General features: G+C 46.2%; 1 protein-coding gene across 1 annotated transcript in view; it reads right to left on the bottom strand.

Annotated features, from left to right (window-relative positions):
* Nucleotides 1–922: 922 nt before the first annotated feature.
* IPPK (inositol-pentakisphosphate 2-kinase) overlaps nt 923–23,159 on the bottom strand; it is a 350,009-nt gene continuing 327,772 nt past the window's right edge. The window contains exons 12-13 of the mRNA XM_078661382.1: nt 10,073–10,152; nt 923–2,016 (exon numbers count right to left, since the gene is read on the bottom strand). Of these exons, the coding sequence (XP_078517508.1) occupies nt 1,794–2,016; nt 10,073–10,152 (303 nt within the window). The 3' untranslated portion in view covers nt 923–1,793. The remainder of the gene's footprint in view (nt 2,017–10,072; nt 10,153–23,159) is intronic.

Raw genomic sequence — 23,159 nt, 5'->3', positions numbered from 1 at the left:
TCGGTGTCAGCTCAACATCCTGTGATTCTGGACAAATCACGTAATTTTCTCATGCCTACCATAAATAAATGTGTCCTTAACTGGTGCTCATGAAAGGTGCTGGTGTTGATTATTATGTGCAGGTGCTGAGCACCAGAAACCACCAGCTCAAATGAAGCACTGCTTTGACGACATTTCTGTTGCACCAGGAGATAAAACCTCATAAATAATTTTAACAAGACGTCAAATAAAAAGCAAATTTAAAAAGTGACTAAAGGGTAGCTCTTCCTCGATCTCCACTAACTGGTGTGGAAAGAAAAGAACTGAAGTCAACGTGCCTAGGTGGTGCCTATACAGGCACAGCAAACAATTTCCGGCGTGGACGACACTAAAAGCAGAGTGTGCAGGGGTACTGCTCAAAAAGAAATTCCAAATCCAGTTTGACGCCTGTGGATAATTTTATGGAAGGGAATCTGCGGCTAGAAGTCTCTATCAGACTTAATACTTTCCTCCCAAAAATTTAAAAAGTTCTTTACTTGTCTAAAAATAAGTATTCTAAGGGAAGGTATAAAGTCATCTCAAATCGCAAGATGAACTGGAATCAAAACTCCAGGCAATATTTTTTTTAGAAAAAGGTTCCTAATAGCTTTAGAGATGAATTTTCATTAGCAATAGAAAGCACGATTCAGTTGTAATTTGAGCTGCTGCGCAGTTGAATCGTCATCAACATTATTGGATTGAACTGTAAATAGATGTTTGTAAAAAAAAAAAAAATGTTTTAAAAATGGCGAGCAGTGTGGAACGGCCATGCTAGCGCTAATGCTACCTAGAAAGAAATACAGCTTCAAGTCTACCTATTCAACAAATAAAATCGAAGGATCAACAGATCCAGTGGTGGTCAAATCACATCTATTTACAGAGAAGAAAATGAAAACTAACACACTTTATTCCTCAACGAGCATAATTAATGTTTATTTTCCTGCCACATGCGTGAAGTAACACAAATATGGAAACCCTCTTACTCAGAAAAATGTGTTACATTGTAGATGGCGTGATTATTTCAATGTATTAAAAAAAGATTATGGCGTCAGTTTTACAACTGTTATGTGGCTGGCAGGAATCGGATATAACCCAAGACGCATTGCCTTTCAGAGCAAGTGCTGTATAAATAAAACAATCAAGAGCACTTAAAACCCTAATATGCAGTCAAATATAATTTAAGAATAAAGGGCTGAGAGAGAGAATGGATTTTCATACAGGTTATTTTGGATGTTTTAACCCACAGCCAGGGTAAACCATGAAATGAGACTAACATTCCAGTTGACGACATACGTTATATCCAGAAATAGACGTTTCTGTTCACAACTTCTATTTTCTGAGGTAATAACTGGAATAAATAGGCCAGAGCGACCTACCTGGTACCTAAAGATCAGAAGGCTGATAAATTCAACCCAGGTGGAAAAAGAGACTAAATGCAATCCATGGCATTAACAACCGTGCATACAGAATCCGCTTTAAAAAAATCGAATCGCAACTTCCCCTTGTGAGCATTCAGTAAACCCTGGTGTTGCAATTCATGGCACACTTGTGTTATAATAGTTCGCTATACATATTTACAAGTTTCCTGGGCAGTGTCTGAAGATGGTCTGAGGAGTCTCCAATCCTCATGTCCATAAAAAGGTACTTCAGTACATCAATTCCTTCAAGCTGAAGCAAAGGAGACCAAACCTCTTGAGCCGATGCCAATATAATTTTGTAAACCATGTAGCAGGATACCCCTTATTTTTAAGAGCATTTCAACTGCACCAGTTCCGTCATACTTTTTGAAGAACTAATGTGCACTCTTCATTTTCCAGTAAGTAATTTGACAGAGGATCTTCTTTGGCCTGTATGCTTTTCAGGTAATGGTTCACAATCTTGTTGTCGCGCTTGTATTGGTACGGGATGTTGTCATATGGCTTAAAATCCAGATCCAGGATAGAAACAGAATACATCAACCTCGACTGTGATGCTGTAACCACCGACCTTTGTTCAGAGCTGTGAAGCAAAGCATAAAGACGTATATTAACAAGTAATCTAACATTTCAAGTGAACGCCATCAAAACGGCAGGTCATTATCGGAGATGAATTCCTTAATAGGCATGGATGGAAATCAGCCAGAATAATAATAATGGGCTATTTACCGATCTTGCATTGTTAATGGCAGATGCTGCCCTTTCGGTTTTTACAACAATGAAAAGGCTGAACTCTGTGGTGGCTGCCTGAGAATGCAATACAAGGGTGGAATATGGTGCAACAGATCAAGTGTGTAAGCCTTTATGTCGTTTATACTCCTGGCATAAATGATGGTGATTTACAATGCAGCTTCAATAGTTCGGAGCTTGAAAGGACACTAATCAATTAGACAAACGGGAAGTCCTAAAATCAAGATACATGACATTAATGGTGTATTTGATATTTGTGGTATAGCATCAGTCAGGGCCAATTTTGGGTCTTATTTTGACAGGCTTACAGTCCCATCAGCTCCATTTACTTCCAGTTCCATTTGCCTTCCTTTACCTCTGATCACCCATCTACTAATGGACAGAAAAGTCTCGCTTTTGTGACAGGTTTAGCTGTCCAGCAGACTAATGCTTCATATTATTATTTTTTTAATCATACATACCATTAGAAGGGCTATTGTTTAACAGGGTTTTATCCATTGGCCTGCTGAACTGTCATTCACGTTTTGGACCAGTTTGCAATTTTATAACTTTGATTTGTAGTTTTTTGGGGGGAACACTTATCCTCACATCACTAGACCTGAGTTGTTGAAGGATAAAAGTAAATAATAAAGGCAATATGACTGATTAAGTCACTGTGAAATGTAATATCAGGTGCCATACGTCAGATCTCCATATTATGCACATTTATAACAAAAGCAGTGTGCCTAACTTATTTATTGTGAAAAGCATACGTTAAAGCCAATGGTCATGAAGCAGTAGAGTGGTTATTATCCCGTGTTAAGCCTTTTGATAGGCATTTTATTACAACGAATCTCATAGATTACCACAGCAGGCAAGGCTTTAGGTTACCCCTTCTGACAGACGATGAGGGTAGAAGATTTGCTCTGTGAGGATCCTTGTGGAAAAAGATATATCTGACGCCATATGCCCGATATGGTTTTTATAAAAAGTTACAACTAAGGTGGTAAGCTTGAATTATTTAATATGAAACGTATACGTTAAAGCCAGTAGACCCTGTAGAGCCCTAACTGTCTTAAAGCCTGCAAGCATGTATTTTGTACATGGAAACTCACACATTATTCTATTAGGGAAGGATTTTGGTGGTTCCTTCATATGAGCATCAGCCTTGACACTTATTTATTTTAACATCCCTCTTCAATATAGAGAGCAGCACCTCACTACTCTTTCTACTGAACATGGACAATTTGTCCTTTCAGCCTGCCACTCCCCCCTCAGCCTTTTCCCAGCCCAGAGCAAAGAGACTTCCTGCCCGTCCGGGGTTGAGACTGGAGCAGCAAACATTTCCATCAAAGTTCAGAGAGCTCTGCAAGGACCACAGTCGAACATGTCAGCATTGCGTTGGGTGTAGGGCTGCCCCGTCCAGCCTGAAGCAGGAGGTGATGCCATGGTGCCTCCACCTACCTCACCCCCCACCTTTGCCCACTACGTTAGAGGCAGGGAATGGATTAACAAGTTAACTGATCCCACCCTAGTCTGTGACAAGGTGAGCAAACTTGTAGTTGAAGGTGGCGCAGCCCATCTTAATCTTCCTTGCCCCAGGATAGCTACCCGATCGAGCGCTGTTGGGTGGGTGGCCCATAATAACCCAGGCCTTATAGTCATGGCCTTGCTCCTGAATCCCAACTTCCTCCCTTTGTCTGCAGGCGCACTCTTCGTAGGAGGTGTTTAGTGACTCTATGACTAGGAGACAGAGAGGTGTCCCCTACAGCTTTCTGTCTCCTTGGGCATGGAGAGACTCACTCAACACCACCATTAGAGACCCCACGTGTAGTTTTATAGTGGCTAAGCTTCCCCATGCTCACTGCTTCCTCTTAATGGACCAGCAGAGGGCAGATGACAGTGTGACTCCAGACTGGAAGAACTGTGTGACATGGGTGTTCCTGCTAGAGCCATGCCCGGGATTAATTAGTGGGGAAGGGGAGGAGGTAAGATTGAGACTTAAAAGTTAGTTGGTGAGTAAGTGTGGTCGGGGCATTCTTAGTTCACAGGACCCAAAATGAAGCTAGCACAGTGTACCTGAATGCAGGGAAACCTAGCTCAGTGTGTGATGCACTGAGCTGAGTTTGCCTGTATTTAACACAGAGTTAAAGAGTAGCTTGCAATAGAAGTGAGTCTCTCCTTTCCAGGACATGCAACAGGCGAGGCCTCTTGCTTCCCAGCAAAAGGGGCTGCAGGAGCATACTGCTTTGCAACACAGAAGAAACGAGAGAGAATGCACGAAATCTGAAGAAGGCAGAACACATCTGGCTCGGTTTCAGTGCTTGCCTTTAAACGCACTGCTGCACTTATGCCTATTTTTGGGTGTGGCATTAGAAAAGCCCTTTATTATTATTATTATTATTTTAATCTTTAAAAATACATACAGACATAGAGGAGCTTTAGGACAGCGATTTTCACGTATTGGTCCGTTAAATTGTCATCCACATTTTGCTTCTGCACACCACAATATACTGCAAGGGACAGTGGGTCTGGCCACTTATTCAATTGACTCTCCTCACTGCGAGTAACAGGATTTTGCGTGTGCGCACATCAGTCATTGAAGAAGACCCTTTCGACATCAGAGGACACGGGACAATGAGTTCTCCCATTTTAACTCATTATTTTTAACATATATAAACACACATTTTACATTTATTTTCTTTTTGTGCAAACCTGGCTGTTCCCTCTACGCTGCTACCAGGCTGTTCCAGCATAAACATCTTTCTGCAAACTCTCATAAAACAAGCATTGGCAAAGCAAATGGGTTCTCCCTAAGTGAGAGCTATTGACATTGCCACTGTCTCTTAGCCATATTGCACAGAAGCACGGCTGCTGTTCAGCATAGCTACAAGTTAGTGGAATGGTGTAGAGTGCCATAGAGGAGAATGACAGGACAGTGGAGTAAATTGGCGTGAAGTAGAGTGGCAAGAAGCAGAGTAGAGAAGAGCAGAACAGAGTAGAGTGGCACAGAGCAGAGTAGAACAGAGGAGTGGAGTGGCCATGGAGCAGAGTGGTCATGGAGCAGAGTGGCGTAAAGTGGCATAGAGTAGAGAGGCACAGACTACAGTAGTGTGGAGAGGCGTGGCATAGTGTGGAGTGGAGTAGCATGAAATACAGTGGCATGCCGTAGGGTGGAGTAGAGTGGAGTGGCGTGGAGTGGCGCATGCTTGAGTGGCGTGGTGTAAAGTAGCGTGGAGTGGCATAGATATGCGTGGGTGGCGCAGAGTTCAGTGGGATGGACTGGAGAGGCATAGAGTGGAAAAAATCACATTGAGTTGAGCGACGTGGTGTGGCATGGAGAGACGTAGAGTGACATGGCATAAAGTGGAGTAGAGTGGCGTATAGCAGAGTGGCATGGAGTAGTGTAAACTGGAGTACGGTAGCATGAAGTGGCGCAGAGTAGAGTAATATGGAGTGGCATGGTGTAGAGTGGTCGGGAGTAAAGTGGCAAAGAGTGGAGTGCTGTGGTGTAGAATGAGTAGAATGCATTGAATGGAGTGGCATGAAGTGTCGTGGAGTGGCATGGAATAGAGTACAGTGGAGTGGAGTGGCACAGAATAGCACAGAGTGGCATAAAGCATAGTGGCATCAAGTGGTGTATAGTGGAGGGTCGTGTAAAGAGTCGTGGGAGGGAAGTCGCGGTTAGTGGGTTGGTGTGGAGTGGCCTGGAGTGGTGTGGAGTGGTGTAGAGTGGAGTGGCACAGTGTGGAGCAGTCTGGTGTAATGTGGTGGAGAGTTGGTTGGCGGAGAGTATGCAGAGTGTAGTGACACAGAGGGTCATGGATTGGCACAGAGAAGAGTGGCATAGAGTAGCATAGGGTGAAGTGGTGTAGGGTAGAGTAGAGTGGCACAGAGAGAAGTGGTGGGAAGTGGAGCAGAGTGGCACAGAGTAGCACAGAGGAATGTAGAGTAGAGTGTCGAGCGGCACAAAGCAGAGCTGAGTAGCATAGAGTGGAATGGCGTAGAGCAGCATGGATTGGCAGAATAGAGTGGCACAGAGTGAAGTGGCACAGAGCCTAGAGGAGTCAAAAACAGTGGAGTGGTGTAGAGTGGAATGGTGTGGAGTGGTGAAAAGTGGTGTAGGAAAGAGTGGTGTAGGAAGGAGTGGAGTGGCATGCAGTGGTGTGGAATACAATGGCGTAGACTAGTGTAGTTTAGAGTGGAGTAGAGTGGCTGAGTGACAGAGTGGAGTGCACTGGCACTTTATGGCGTGGAGTGGCACTTGGGGCGTGGAGTGGCACTGTGTGGCCATAGAGTGGCATTGTGTGGTGCAGAGTGGAATTGTGTGGATTGGAGTGAAGTGCCACTGTGTGTATGTGTGAGATGTAGAGCCGAGTGGCATTGTGTGGTATAGAAAGCTTACACTGAAATGCCCTATAGCGCTTCAAAGCCTGATTAGGGCTAGTAAGTGCTATATTAATGAATTATAATACAATACAATAGGTTAACAATGATCTAGACCTACAATCTATGTAAAAATGTGATGCCTTTGATCCCATGCCGGAGCTTGTTAGTTTGTGCACACTTTTGCCAGAACTGGTTTGTCTACTAATAAATGTGTTTTAGATTGGGAGGGGCTGGTGGACGAGGAAGCAACATATACTGTACATAAAGGAGATGGAGCCAAGTGGCGGCAGTGACAGAAATAGTACCTGAATCACTGTGCGATCAGCAGGCGGACACTGATTAAGTTGAATCAATCTGTGCTTGGTCCTTGCTCCACAGAAAGATGAAGGGACACCTGATGCGCTGGTCAATTAGGAGGTAGCATAGAAGAGTGACAATTATGCCAATGATTGGTGAGCAATAGGCAGGCTCCAAGCCCTTTATTTTAAACAATACCCCTCGCAAGCGTATCATAAACGCTATGCGGGCGAGACCTAAAAAGCAGTGATTGTCTTACCATAGACATATGTTTCTCTCAACATCTAATGGGTATGGGCTGTGGTGCAATAGTAGAGTTTGAGCCTCATGTGTAAGATCCTGGGTTCAAGCCCGGTAAATGATGTGTTAATTCTTTTTTTTTTCCTTAAACGTTCTTAAGTGCCCTTAGCTTAAAGTATTAACCATGAATCATTTCGTTAAAAAAATGTGGTTCTTCAGGTACACGGGGTCTGTATATTTCATTTCCAAACTGGGCATCACATTTCCACATATTTTCCTTGCCTCTTCATTTACTTGGGCTCGGTATTTCCACTGAAGTCAGCGAGCGCGACTAATATGGGAGAACTTCATGTTTTTCTCCTATTTGTTTAGCTAGGCTCTTTTCACAACCTGGGTTCTTTCCTTTTTTCAGACCCAGCTGAGGTATCAGTGTACTGGTGTTTTATAATTAGCTTTGTCTGTCCATGCTCGCAGCGCCACCTAGTGGCTTTTTAGTATATATTTTTTAAATATCCGCTTTGTGATAATTGTACACACACTACAAAACGCGTTTTTAATAGGTACACATCTTCTAATGATATAATGATCTTTTAACAGGCCAATACCCCAAATATCAAAGTACAAAAGAAGGAAGAGCTTGTCTTCAGTTGGACATACTGCTGTGTGTATGGTGGGGGGTGCGTGGCTAAGACGGGGTGACAAATACAAGCATTAGGGAATACAGAAGTGCGTGCTGGTGGCAAGAAAACATGTTTTTAAAATATGTAATTACCTAAACAATGTAATTACTGAAAAGGCATCAGAAGTTGAAATGTTTATAATTTGAAAGAGCACCTAAACCGGTCAAGCGTTTATAAAATCCATGCTGCTGTTACAGAATTTGATATTATCTAAAAGGTAAATAATTACTTTTAAGGCATTAGAGACCAAAATCTTTAAAAAAAACAAAAAACATACGTAGCAGTGAAAAAGCACGCATAAATGTCCTGATGTTGCTATGACGCTTAGTTCTGAAAGTATATGGTAAAAACTGAAGTTAAAATATACGAAGTATTGGAGCTAATATTTTTGTAAAAAAATACAAATATAAAGGAAATAATCAGTTTTTGCAATGTGCTGCAGACGAGGGAATGCGTGTTGAGAAGGAAGCTCTTAATTACGGAGCGATAGCGATCAAGGAGGTTACAACCAGATCAGGCTTCCTCAGAGATGGGAGACTCTTAGGGGCCCACAGCCAGGCGTCCTGTATGCATGCCCTGGGGTACGAGGGGGTAGAGATGTAATGTGGCGATTTCTGATAAACGTGTCTGTGAGGCTTCTGCAGCCAAAGCAATAATTAACATATTGGTAAATGCACGTACGCAAAGTGAAGAGTAGCACCAAAATAAAAGTACAAAGCTTCATATGCTTAAAATCTGCCATTGAAATGTGCAGAAAGCGTTAATACAATTCTAATAATTTCCCATTGTAAATAAAGCTAGCCCAGGCGTATGAGTCCGGAGTTCCTGGCAGCTGGTGTTATCTTTAGTGGCAGCTGCCATATTTATAATACATTTCAGGTGATCCTCCATGCCCTGCAGGAGGACAATAGGGAAGGGTTGTTTGAATTTTTTTATTCAAATACTGGAGCACTGAAAAAGCAGTGTGTAGGCTCAGCACAGCCATACTTCTACCATATAAATAACACCATCTCACGCAGCGCTGCAACAGCAGACTGCTTAACGGAGTATAGAGAAGCATTTACCCACTGCAAGGGCTCAGCACAGCTGTCCTGATAATGCCAAACATACCGCGTCTTCGCAACACACTACTGCATCGGACTCAGCGCATGAAAATACCTAAGCTAAGCTCGTTGCCTCTCCTTAGTTGCAGTATAACGGCAAAAATTTACAAGAGCAGCGACTCACATGCATCGGGGTCCTGGCAGCCACACAACTCGTTCTGGTGTTGTGGGCTGCTGATCAGCTGCTGCAGGGGAGGAGAGGTGGGCAGGTCGGAGCCCGGCACAGCGGCTGATCACATAGCCAAAAGAGGCTTTTGCCCGGCCGCTAACGAAGAAGTGGTAGGAGTGTGAAATGTGCACCTTGTTTTTAGTGGCTGGAGGTGGAGCAGATGCAGCTTTGAAGCTGCAAATAAAATGAAAGCACAGAGCTTTGAAGCTGCAAATATAATTAAAGTGTAGTGCTTAAAAAATGAAGGAATCGAAAAATGGTTACAAAAAACGCAGCACCCGGTATGTGCATGACTGCGTGTGAAGCAGGCATGCTGAAGAAAGCGTGGCGCTCGGTATGTGCGTGGCTGCGAGGGAAGCAGGCACCATGTTAAAACTAAGCAGTCCCTAAATACATATGGAACTACAGTATAAGGAAACTGTAGTTGGCCGGTGCTCCTGGTTTAAAAATGGAAGTGATGTACCAGGAGCACCAGCCAATAAAGAGCCTGGAAATAAAGGTGACACACAAATAAACCAATGGGAAGCGGCAGGCGGGATTACACTCAGTACGAGTAATTACAGCAGATCTTGCAGACAGCGCATGCACGCTGATGCTTGACCTAAAAAGAAACAAAATGCAAAAGGTCTCATTAGGGACTCAGCCTCGAGTCATCATCGTAGGATAGATTTATTTCTTGAACTGACAGTGGTACAATTCCATATCATACTATTAGTTGCCAGGATAATGTATCATCAGCCTAGGGTGGCTACTGTAGTACATCAATTAAGGAAAGACATGCAAGCTAATAACTCAACACAAAAGTCATGTAAATGTCTGGAGTCTTATGTAAAGCTTGTCTACAAACATTTATATCATGTTAAAGTGCTCCCTATTTTGGCAGATAAGGGAAATTATACAATGGGGGACTACAAGATTTCATTAGCATCACTTAACTCGGTCAGTGGAGTGCAGTCCTCAGTGATGAACAGTCAAAAATAACCATCTGCCCCAGAATGGATTAATAAATATGACTTTTAAACGTTTCCTTACCATTCATCCTGAGGATTCGGAGAAAGAGCAATCATTATGGAGCAATCTTTGGCAGTCATCGCTACTCTATATTGATGAATCTAAAAAACAATGAAGAAACTGTTATTCAAAAACTTAAAAGATGAAAAATGTGACAGATAAACTACATATTCTGTAGGATACACAAGACACATTTCAGTCTCTTCTTCAGACCCATTATGTCTCTCTCTTCTGTGAAACAGACTATGGAGTCTCCCATAACACATGCATATGTGGAAATGCATACAGACTACAATAATCTTGAGCTTCTGAATAAATGGTCCGAGTTGTAATGGATACCTCGTGACATAGATTCCTTACCTTACAAATATACTCCAGGCACAAAGACTGTATCCAGGAAATGTTTTCTCTAGTTCTAGCTGCACCAGGTGGCATCACACATGGTTCTGTAGCCCCAGATGGGACATAGGGCTAAATATGGGGCAGTGTGGAACAGGTCCACATATCTTTTCCGTACTTCTTGATAAATCCTACACAAATCTGACAGCAACTAAGTCAAATATCACCTCTTAAGGTCTTCAGCTATAAACCCAGCCAAGGGTGTCGCAAGAAGATGTCTTTATGTTATCCACTTAACATTTGCATGCAATTTCTTGGATATGACCACACCCTTTAAAAGCCTGTGACTCCTGATTGCCCTTACCTCTAAGGCAATCGGGGAGGAAGAAGCCAACTTATTTTCACAAGGGCCCCAAAGCAGTTCCTCTTCTCTCCTTCAGGTATGTCTCCTGACAGAGAGTAATCCTTTAAGGGATACTCTGGCGAAAAGCACCACAAGACAATTCGGAGTCAGGAAAGCGCCCTTCCGGAGACAAGTATCTTCCTCATGTTTGGAAGAAATTCGAGTTTTCCAAAGAGATGAAACCAGAGTTTTGGGTTCCAACTACAAACCTTTCCTAGGCTGGAGCCTCAAAACAGGCCACACTGGATTTTATTAGGACTGCCACATATCTCTCTGAGCCAATTCCCAAAGCTGAGCCTCTCCTAAGGGCACATAGATGTGTCTATCTATAGCAGAGATCTTTGACTCAGACTCTGAAACCTTAGACAGGACCAATATGGTTCGGTGTTTACAGGCTCCTCTTTCTTTATGGCAAATGACCTGACTTAATCTAGGCTTGGAAAACACTAGGGATCTTAATGTATCTCTAGTGGAAGACATTCCTTACACCTCTAGCCCTTCCTTCTTCAGAGGAAATCTGTTTGTTTACACCTGTGTTGTGGAAAGCAGTGTAGGTTCTAGAAGTGTATTTACCGACTGAGGTAAGTACAGAAAGGGAGGTCTCCCAGACAGTCACAGTAATCCTCAGAATCCTTTGGTGTACAGACAACACCCATTTTGTGGTCTTTGAGGGCCCTGCAAGGTACCTCCACATTCTCATGCCCTAGTTGATCCTGCTCTATTACCATCACAAATGGAAACATTTGTGATGTGGCTATCTTGATGAATTCTGGATGGGGGAGGGGGATTCTGGATGGGGGGTGGGGAGTGGAAAGCTCAAATGCTTAGGCAATCTTTCATTATCAGCTCTAATGCTCTGCCCACTGTTTAAAAAGACCTGCAGATATCACTTTCTGTGGAAATGAAGCAGCCCGCAGGAGTTTTGCAAGTGGAATGTTATAAGCACACTCCAAATTAAACAATACATGAGGACTGGCTGGCCTGAAATCCTTCGATCAACTATATAATGAATATAAAATAGGAACTTCTGAAATCCTTAGATATTTTCAACTCTGGAGTACCCTGCAGACATTTACAGATCACCTTAAAATTATCAGAAAATTGGATTTTTGAGAGAATGGTATTAATCAAATGACTTCAGAAAACAGCCACACACAACATATATAAAACGCTAAGGCAATACGCCTTACTGTCTGGGACCCACATGGAGAAAATGGAAGAGACTTGTAGAGGAATTTGAAGCCCCACATTGGAAAGTTGTATTATAGAGAAAAGTCAAAGGTGAACTTAAAAAATTATCGAGATCTAGTATTTTACATGAATAAGAATAAGACAGGCTATCAGAAGACTACAAGTGCCCAACTGGCTTAAAGACTACAGTCAGGAAAGGATCGTCTAACACGCTCTGGCTGTAAAAAATATACAACATTCTGGAGGAAGTGGGATTGGAGCTAAAAGAAGCATTAGATAGACACGTTGGCCTATCAGTGAAATTGACTCTGCTGTTATGGTGGGGGCAAGCGAAGACCTGCCTTGGTAGTTAGGCTGGACTATTCCCATAAGGAACAGGGTCAAGACTGATTTTCATATGGGTGTGTCTGAACTGGGGTGGCGTAGTGAGCTAAAGAACGATGATGGATTCAACCCAGTTCTGTGAGTGTCTGAAAAGTTTCCGCGCTCCGTCCATCATCTCCTTGAGTTTGCTTTGTTCGCCTGAAGTTGGCAGGGTATGCCCAGACGTGGTCACTTGCTCACTTTGCCACTGGATTCAAGCTATCCTGGCTGATGAGGGATGTTACCCCAAAACGGTCCCAGGATGCTTATTTCCACTCCAGGGAAGACCTGGCATGGCAGTTTGGGCTGGACTGTTCCCATAAGGAACAGGGTCAAGACTGATTTGCATATGACTAGGTCTGAAAAGGGGTAGTGAAGTGAGCTAAAGAACGATGAGGGATTCAACCCAGATCTGTGACTGGGGAGGGGGGGGTCTGAAAAGTTTCAGCACTCCATACATCATAGCCTTGTGTTTGAGCTGTCCGACAGGTGTCCTTGATAGAGAACGTGAGGCCTCGGCTGTGCTGGTGATGAACCTTGTATTGGTATGTGTATAGGTGGGCAGTATAAGTTTTTGAGCCAGAATTTCAAAGGTAAAACTGAGAATGCTTTGTGATTAAAAGACTGCCTGTCCTGTTTCTACCTTGTGGTAGGGAATGGTCTCTTAGACCTTAGGTAATGTTAAGAGAGCCAATTGTCTCTTAGTCCTCTAAACCTTCATCTTCTGTGACCCGGTCTTTTGTCTGAATGGTCTCCACAGTGGTCTGCTCAGATATGATACCTTCATAATCCCAAAATGCCCCTTTTGTTTCCCAGCTCACTTCATTTCTCTCTGCTGGATGCAACCTACCAACTTACTTCATTGCGGTCTCTTTCAGCCCCTTCTTGCATATCAGTGTTGGTCCAGCTTAAAAGCTAGTTATTCTTTGCATGGCACATAAACCGAATAACAGAATGAAAATATACATAGAAAATGTATGTGCACTTGCACACCATATAGAAACATCAATGAGAAAAAGTATAGTACACGCAACATAAAAGAGTGCTTAGATTTCAGAATTAGAAGAACATATACTGCGTGTTAACTTGCCTAACAGTTCGATTCCTAGAATATTTTAAACCACATTGAAACAAAACCTCCTACAAATATCTTTTCTACAATTAAAGAAAAATGAATCTCGACTAAACATTAATGCATTATGAAGCTGCATTTTTTAAATTGTGTGGATTTTGAGGAGGACTACGAATGTATAATGCTTAAAACTATTGTCTTTTGTTCTACTTGTAATGCACCATTGACTTTGAAAAGCCTGTGTAAAATCTATGTGCAGTGAGTCAGAGAGCTGATTTTCTCCACATATCATCTTCATAATAGGGACTTATACATTCATATATAAGTTTCTTGTTTTAGGAAATCTAAGAATAAGTTGCATGTATACACTTTGAAAATGTGGTGGGAGGCCACACTTCTGAATGAATTCATGAATTGATTTGTGACACTTGACTAATGTATTAATTGAATCACACTTGCTTGCATCTAAATAGAAACCTATATATATATAAATGTATTTCATTTACTGACTTCAATGCCTTAACTTGACTTTATTCTTTAGGCCTGCACTTTCTCATCATGATGAAAAAGAATCTTACTTCAGCTCACACTCGGGTAACTTTCTTGTATTTTGGAATGGCATTTTGGAAGGCCCCCGGACACATATTGTAATACCCGTATTGATACTACAGTGTGGTACAAACTCTTCTACTAGCACATGGGAAGCTTCAGTAATGAATGGTTCTTTGTGGACTAACCTTTGCGCCCAGACGGACAATCAATTCCCATGAACAGTGTGGGAAGAATGCGAAGTTGTCACTTTTCCATCTTGTGAGCGGATGATGCCTTCCTGAGTACCTGACGTTAAAGATGTGACAGTCAATGTCATCTCCGGACTTGTGGAACTGTACTGACGAGCCCTTCCAGAAAGAATGGGGCTACGAGGCTAAGACTACTGCTGTTGCCCAGTCCAGTAAGGTCCAGACCAGGCTGTTGAGCCCAGCTGTTGATGCTGCTGCTGCAATGTTGATTGACCCTTTTTTTGCCCTTTCTGTCCTGAGTACTCATGCTGGCATGCTAACTAGCTTCCTAGTTCTCTCTTGCCCGTCCTCTGACCAGACTCTATGCCCACAGAGAACTTTGCACATTTTTCCCTTGCCCCTGCTGGTGGCAAGAACCCTTTGCCTAGTGGATTTTCCTTGGACTTCTTTGTCGAACCATAACTTTGCATATGCCCTGTGAGATTTTACCTTGAACTTATTTTCCTAGATGTCTTGCTCTATGGACTATGCTTCTTAATTTAATTTGTAGCTTTATACTACATATGTAATTGTACTCTGAGACTCATTACTGAACCTACTGAATGCTGATTATTGCCTTGATTTCTATTATTGCTTAAGACAACACTAATTGAAAACGTAAATGTCTGAGCCTTTTTAATTGACTTATGTTCTTTCAACAGAGACTGTGCATACGATATCTAAATTCTAATGTACAGCAGATAGTCACAGATTGTTTTTAGAACAGCAAGTCCTATTGCTGTTGTTCTGTACAGTAGTAGTTGAGCTGCTAGTTTGTATGATTTTGGCCCGACTAAATTTCCTTGGAAGGTTTTGACTTCCAGTAGCCATCCTATACCTTTACATTATCCAACACAACATCCTCCGTTTTCCGAGGGCCACCGACTCTGCAGGGCGGGCTCAAGGATTGCAGGAGCGGAGAAGCCTGCATGTTCAAACCTCACGAAAAATAGAGTCCCACTCCGGCTTCTGCGCAAACAAAGACTTTATTCGTCTGAGGCAACATAAAACAATTCACATCCTGACCGGTTTCGGCGTCACTCATCACGTCTTGCTCACAGGTGAGTTCAATGATTCCCATGTGGTCACGAGACCATAGGATCGACGACAAGCCCAAGAATGCAACATCATTGTTAATAATGAAGAGGCATTGCATTATTTCATATTTGCTGAATAGCGTTTTTTTTTTAAAACAATGTCCCAACAAAGTTCCAAATGGAAATGTGCACGCATTTAATTTCCCAGCAAGTGCACTGTTATGCTGCCTCTGTCCTCGATAAGGGTTAGCGCTGCGGAGCTTCCAAGGGGAGAAAGCAACCCCCCTATTCCCTTGCTCCCAAATGCGCTACTAATACCTGTTGCATTCCTTAGGTTGGTGCGCAAGAGCATGTCATGCCCCCTCAATGAAATCCAACACAACATCCTCCGTTTTCCAGGAGCCACCGACTCTGCAGGGCGGGCTCAAGGATTGCAGGAGCGGAGAAGCCTGCATGTTCAAACTTCACAAAAGATAGAGCCCCAGAACAAAGAAAAACCAAAGGAAATGATGGGCGGAGCGTTGACAATACAAGCACTCACCCCCAGTCAACTGATCTAGGTTTAATACATCACCGTTCTTTAGCCCACTCTGCCACCCCAGTTCAGACATGGCTATATGCAAATCAGTCTGACCCTGTGCCTCATGGGAACAGTCCAGCCCGAACTGCCAAGCCATGCCTTCCCTGGACCGGAAACAAGCTACCGAGGACCGGTTTCTGGCATTTCAGCCTTCTTCAGCCCAGCTTGCTTGAACTTCTGCGCAAACTTTACATTTTGGAGGAGGGCGTGGCCAACAACATGCCGAGGTAGACGTGTCTCTCGGGAGCTCCCGGCCGGCGATAATCAATCCGTCGAAATATGAAATCCCACATCACGAAAGACAGCACAAAGGGTGCAGCACTACTCCAGGAGGCGGCGGAGCAAGGGTACGAGAGACATTGAAGCCCCGGAGCAGCGTAAAACCGAAGTTTAGGCTGGCAATCCGAAACCGTGGTGAAGAGGCAAGATGGCGGCGCCGTAATCATATCGGCGGTCGGACGGCTGCAGAGAGCGGAGAGAGGCACACAGAGGTGTTACCCAGTGTAGCAGGCAAGCGGAGGTGCAGTCCCGAATAAAGGACACCCAGAAGCGGGACCGAAGGCATCAGGTAACACCGGAGCCCGGGAACACCTTAAGCAACATGGCGGCCTGACTCCGGTACAGGCACGGTGAGGAAGAGCACATCGGAGGACGGGCGTTTTGTCTCACAGACCCAGCCGGCAGAAGTTACCTGACCCAACCGCCGGTGAACAGCAGGCGAGAGGGTGCGAGGCCCCGGGGGCCGGGAAACCTTACCAAGATGGCGGCCGCACCTTCTACCGGGAGGAGGACATAGGCGAAGTGAAGGACACCACACCGGGGGAAGACGGAACGGCCCGGAGGACAAGTAAGCCACAATTGACCATCCCCACAGGCCGGTGCACAGAAGTGGAGCCCCCCCCACCCCCCCATACCCTGAGCGCACACTGCCACCGGAGCGCAAGGGAGGGGCGGGGCAAGGCACACAACGACACCGCCACCAGCGAAGGGCCCTCACAGGTCGGTGCACGGAAGCGGAGGACCCCCCCGCCCCCCAGTACCCTGAGCGCGCACTCCCACCGGAGCGCAAGGGAGGGGCGGGACAAGGCACAAAACGACACCGCCACCAGCGGAGGACAGGGGAAACCAGAAGGAGAGGCCACAATACTAAGGCACCGGCAAATAGTACCCGAGGGTAACACACCCCCCCCCGCACTATACGAGACAGAGGCAGTGGTTCCACGACCCCCCGAGCACCCAACAACAGCTGGGGCAGCGGGGTGAGGGGGGGGCCGAGTGAGAGCAGTATCGCCAGCCGCATGCACCTGGAGGGGTGACAGGACAGGACGTGCAACTCCATAGCCAGGCTCCACAAGACAGAGTCCACAGTGCCAGCAGTAGACGAAGTAGGTGGGGGCACCGAGGCCACGCTGGAACTACGAACTAAGCAACAGCAGTGGGCAGTGGACACGGATGGTCTCATGAAAATGGAATAGAGGGATAACAATCAGACCACCGTGAGGAGGACACCCAGCATTATTGGCAGTGGTGGTGAGTGTGGGAAAACGCAAGCCACGCGGTAGCAACACCCAGATACCCACAGGGACACACCAAAGGAGTGTGACTCACCGCTCCCCACTACATCCTCTCATCATTTCAGGGAGTTCAAAAGTGGGGCGCAGAAGCCGGGCATACTACCCTGCCGCAAACAGGAAAAGTGAAGGCCACAGGATCAGTACCAAAGACCGCCATAAACGTGCAAACTGAGGTAGAGAAGTTGGCGAGAAGGAGAGTGAGCGAACCGGAAGGCGCCAGTAGGACGCACAGCGGAGCCACGCCTCGACACCACCGAAGGAGTTGTCGCACATAGGAAAGACCCGAGTGGGGCAGGTACTGGAGGTAACACTGGTAGTGCATCGAAGACTCAGGTACAGTTGGGGAGCATCACTAAGCGAACACCACTGAAGGACACCCAGGGCCGTTAACCTACGAATCCAAACCATAGCAGCAACGATGGGAAAGAAAGACCAACTATCCAAGCCACCAAAACAGGGCACTATGGACATCTTTACAGCTCCGCGACAAACCAAAGAGAACCCGGGAACGGCGCCAGAAGGGCCCATCGATACGGGACGACTACTCGCAGCGATCCAGGCATCCAGAACAGACATCCAAGAATCACGGGCGGCACTGGAGGTCAAAATCGGCGAGGTGGGATCCGAGGTCACGCTCCTACGCCAGGATTTCAGGAATCTCTCCGCCAGAGTGACTGAGACCGAATCGCGTATCGGGGAGGCGGAGGAGTCGATCACCACGTTCAGGAAAGATATGGCCGAGCTCCAAGCATCACACAGACAGCTCCTCTGGAAGGTGGACGATGCCGAAAATAGGGCACGTCGCAACAACCTACGCTTTGTGAGATTTAGAGAAGGGATTGAGGGGAATAACATGTCGGCGTTCCTACATAAATGGCTCATCGAAACCTTCCCAGCGGCGCAATTCTCACCATGCTTTGTAATTGAAAGGGCACATAGAGCGCTACTGGCCAAACCTCCAGAGGGAGCGAGACCCAGGCCGGTAATCGCACGCTTCCTCAACTTTGTGGATAGGGACCTGATATTGCGGGAAGCAAGGAAGCTAGGGGACATTCGGCTGGAGAATACTAATATCATGATCTTCCCGGACTACAGCCAAGAAGTCCAGAAGCTTAGACGCTCCTTTGACTCGGTGAAGGCCAAACTCAGGTCTATGAACATCACATACATGCTAGTCTTCCCTGCTAAACTTAAAGTCATCTATAAAGACAAAGCACTTTTCTTCAACCACCCAGAAGACGCATGGCAGTGGTTGGAAGAGAGACCGATCCTCAATGGGCGTGAAGCAGCAGGGCGAGAGGAACTGGAAAAAGCCGTAAGGGAAAAGACACAATGGGGATCACCCAAGCAACAACGAAGGAAATCCAGAAGAATATACTCACGCCACACAGGAACCCCGTATCAGGCGCGCATAGCGACAGGTGCTAGGAGGGGGAGATCGGAGTCGCCGGGTACATCGACAACAGCTGACCAAACACTCCGGGGGGCACGGAAACAGATTCGCTCGGAGGGTGAAGGAGATGACGAAGTGGAGCCCAGAGACTCAGATGCCGAAGAAGAAGATGAGTTGGACAGCGATCGAAACTCAGTTCACCCGCTAGTGAAGGAAATTCGCAACCTGGAACAAGATGCCTCCGATAAGATCAGTGGAACTGAAACTACCACACAAGACTCACACTCATAAAAACCGGTGAAGTGGACTACTGGAGACGTCGGCCGGAGCACACAAAAGGGACACGCAAGTTTTTTCACACACCCCCCTTGTTTTCTCTTATCTAATCTAATCTTTGTTTGTTTTTGTGGAAAGTTCAGAGGCTCTTTCCTCTTTATTTGAAGCGCAGGGGTGGGCAGAAGCTACATCTGGGCATACTACCCGGAACATTGGCGACACTACCTTCTGCTTAGACAGAATTAGCAAGATATAATTGAATAAGAGGGTGGGAGAGGGGGGGCGACAGACCGACTGTTACCGAAAGTTCGGTCCTTAACCAAGGATGAGACTGGAGGGAGAGGGGGGGGGGGAGGGAGTCGGGGCAGGGGAAGTTCTTCAAGTTCGGGGAGTTGGGGGGACTGTTGGGAAGGGAAACAGAAGAAGAAACAGAGTCAAGCATACATGAAGCAACACTGCCGCTCGCGGCTGTCACGGACAACCACATAACATGAGCGTTACTCCATCCCATGGCAGGTACACTAACAGCCCCAGGTCAGGAACATAGAGGGCTCCCAATCCTGACGTGGAATGTGAATGGCCTAGGCGCCAAAATAAAGAGGGGACTTGTAAATGCGTACATTAAGAGGGCGGCCCCAGACCTTGTACTTCTGCAAGAAACACACCTTAGAGAAGGGAAGTGTGCATTCATGGCGAGAGGAAGGTACATGGTGCTGGCACATGCAGGGTACACTTCAGGTTCAAGGGGGGTAGCTATAATAATCAATAAATCATGCCCGTTCACCATAACACGTACTTGGAGCGACCCACAAGGAACATATGTAGGAGTACAGGGGACATGGAAGAGGCAAAGATATACTATAATTTCGGTGTATGCGCCACCGAAACTACAGACGCGCACACTCAGGGCAGTAGCGACCATCCTCCTGGAGACAGCAGACTCTATGCAAATAATCGGGGGAGACTTCAACGATGTAATGTCTGAAGAACAAGACCGCTCAGGGCCGACACGTAGGGGGGGGGGGCACAAACTGCACTCGCACAATACATAGCTAACATGGGCCTCGTCGATGTATGGCGATGGAGATACCCGACGCATATTCCTTCTACTCAGGTGCCCATAAAGTCTTCTCCAGGTTAGACTACATATTTGTGGCCAGGCAATACCTAACGGCAGGGGATGAGTTCGTATACAAAGCTAGGGGAATCTCGGACCACTCACCACTGTATGCAAAAATAGGGGCAGGGAGGAGGAAGGGAGGCAAGGAATGGCGCGTCGCAGCATGGGACCTTCAGACTCCGGAGATCGCACGAGGAATTAGAGCTGATATTAAGGTATATGTGGCCGAGAACGAAGGGTCGGTCGACTCCGAGATCACATTCTGGGAGGTAATGAAACCTGTTCTGCGGGACAGAATAAAGGGCAGACTGAGGGACGAGCGGAAAAAACAACATACGGAGGCAGCAGCACTAGAAACCGCAATTTTGACCATAGAAAGGGAATACCAGACATGTAAAGAGGAGGGAACCTTGAGGCAATTACTAGACAAACAACGGGAATATAGAGAATTAGTCTCTAACGAGGCCCGGACACAATCGCTAGCTACCCTACACTGTCTATACGACGTAGGTGACAAGTCAGGTAAACTCCTGGCATGGCTGAGCAGGAAAGAAAGAGCGGCGAGATGGGTGGAGCAAATCAGACAGGGGGATGGAGATATGGTGAACACCGAGCAGGGGATAGCAGAGGCTTTTGCGTCCCACTACGAAACCTTCTACAAGGCAAGAGACCTCGGGACGGACGTTGAGGCACACCGATATTTTGAGGGGGTAGACATACCAATATTGGAGGTCGAAACCAGCACGACGCTGGAGGCGGACATTACACGCGATGAGATTTCAGAAGCAATAAATAAACTAAAAACAGGGAAAACACCGGGGCCGAGCGGCTTCCCGGCGGAATTCTTTAAACGTACGTCGGACCTGATAACTCGCCACCTCCAAGCCCTTTACACAGCATCATACAAGGAAGGGTGCCTCCCACCTGACCTTGCACTGGCCACCATTGTCCCGATCCACAAACAGGGTAAACCCAAGGAAGAATGTGCCTCATATCGCCCCATCTCGCTCCTTAACATGGAGGTGAAGGTACTGGCAACAGTCCTGGCGGTACGTCTGAGATCGGTGATTCCAGATCTCATCCACTCGGACCAATCCGGGTTCCTGCCGGATAGAGCGACTAAGCTCAACCTCACACGCACACACAACTGGCTGCAAGAAGTTAAGGACAGGAAGGAACCACACTGGTTCCTCTCCCTAGACGCGGAAAAAGCGTTTGACGCAGTCCACTGGCCCTTTCTTATGGCCGCGCTACAACGGTTCGGCCTAGGTCCGAAATTTCAGGGCTGGATAAAGCTGCTGTATACGGCCCCGAAAGCTCGCGTACGGGTAAATGGCCACCTATCACGCGAATTCCAAGTCGGCAGGGGCACGAGACAAGGGTGCCCACTATCCCCTCTCCTATTTACGCTCACGATCGAAATCCTGGCGGCTAGAATCCGACAGAACCCAGACATCCACGGATTCTCGTGGGACGGTGAAGGGGGAACACAGGAAAAAATATCGCTATATGCTGACGACGTACTGCTATACATTACAGATCCCGAGACCTCGGTGCCGGAGTTGTTCAAGGAGTTTGACGGTTTTGGAGCAAGGGCGGGCCACACATCAACTGGCACAAGTCAGTCCTGTATGCACCACAAGGCGCCGAAGGGTGGGCAAATTTGCCGGGTCAACTACTCATCACCACGGAGGGGTTTCAATACTTGGGAGTTTATATTACCCTCAACAAGACACTTTCGTTTAGCAGAAACGTGGAGCGCATTATGGGAGAGGCAGTGGAGGACATGGCGAGATGGAGATTACTACCCCTAACTCTACTAGGCAGAGCTGCGCTGTATAAAATGATCACTCTCCCAAAATTCCTATACGCACTCCAAAATGAGTACTACCCACTCCCGACAACCGCTATATCTAGAATACATTCTGAGCTGCGTTCTTTCCTGTGGCTGGGGAAGCAGGCGCGCATAGCCCTTCAGACACTCCAATGGCACCAGTATAGTGGGGGGATCTCATTGCCAAACTTAGAGGCGTATTACTGGGCGGAACACCTGACCCCAATAAATGACTGGATTCATGCACCGGCGGACCACCCGACATATGCACTGGAACGAAGCAAACTGTCTCCACACAATGTACTGTACTACCTGTACGGGGGGAGGGCGGGGAGATCGCTTCTGCCGGCCACGGTTATTACACTGCGGGCATGGACACAGGCTACGAAACGCATGGGTTGGGAGGAGAGACCGACCCGACAGACGCCACTATGGCACTGCCAATGGTTAACGGAAATTAAAAAACTAAAGGGCTTCCAAAGGTGGGATGACATTGGTATATCAACCATTGGAGATGTGATCAGGAAGGGTGAACTAAAATCATTTAGCATGCTACAGGCGGACTATGGGCTGCATCGTTCGCAAATATTTAAACACACACAGTTGGCACATGCATGGAGAGCCCAGAACGTCACACCCACGGACATACCGGATTATGCACCATTAGAGGGCAGACTCCTTCAAGAGCAGATAGTGTCTTGTATGTGGGAAACCGCCTGATGCACTAACGAATAACATGCTTGGCGATTTAGCTAAACTTAGAGGCGTCTGGGAGGCAGAAGTAGGGGAAATGGAAGACCTAGACTGGGAAATAGTCCTAATGCACCCTCGGGAAGTAGCAATCAAGTCGAGGTTGAGGCTAATACAGTTAAATGTACCCCATAGGACCTACTTTGACAGGAGGCGTCTCCTCAAGATGGGAAGGATAACCGACCCCTCATGTCTTAGATGCGGATACCACCAAGGGGACTTTTACCACACTATATGGTCTTGCGAAAACATTCAAACATATTGGGCACACATCTTCACGGAATTGGGAGAGGTTCTGGGTATAGAATTGACACGAGACCCGAAACTGTCACTGCTGGGCATGACAAATGAGGTGGGCCTGCCACGCCCACAACTTATCTTTTTGGTATTAGCCTTA

The sequence above is a fragment of the Lissotriton helveticus genome, chromosome 9 (genome assembly GCF_964261635.1).
Source record: "Lissotriton helveticus chromosome 9, aLisHel1.1, whole genome shotgun sequence".
Classification (NCBI taxonomy): domain Eukaryota; kingdom Metazoa; phylum Chordata; class Amphibia; order Caudata; family Salamandridae; genus Lissotriton; species Lissotriton helveticus.
Note: the sequence above shows the minus strand (reverse complement) of the source record. Positions and strands in the feature narration are given on the sequence as shown.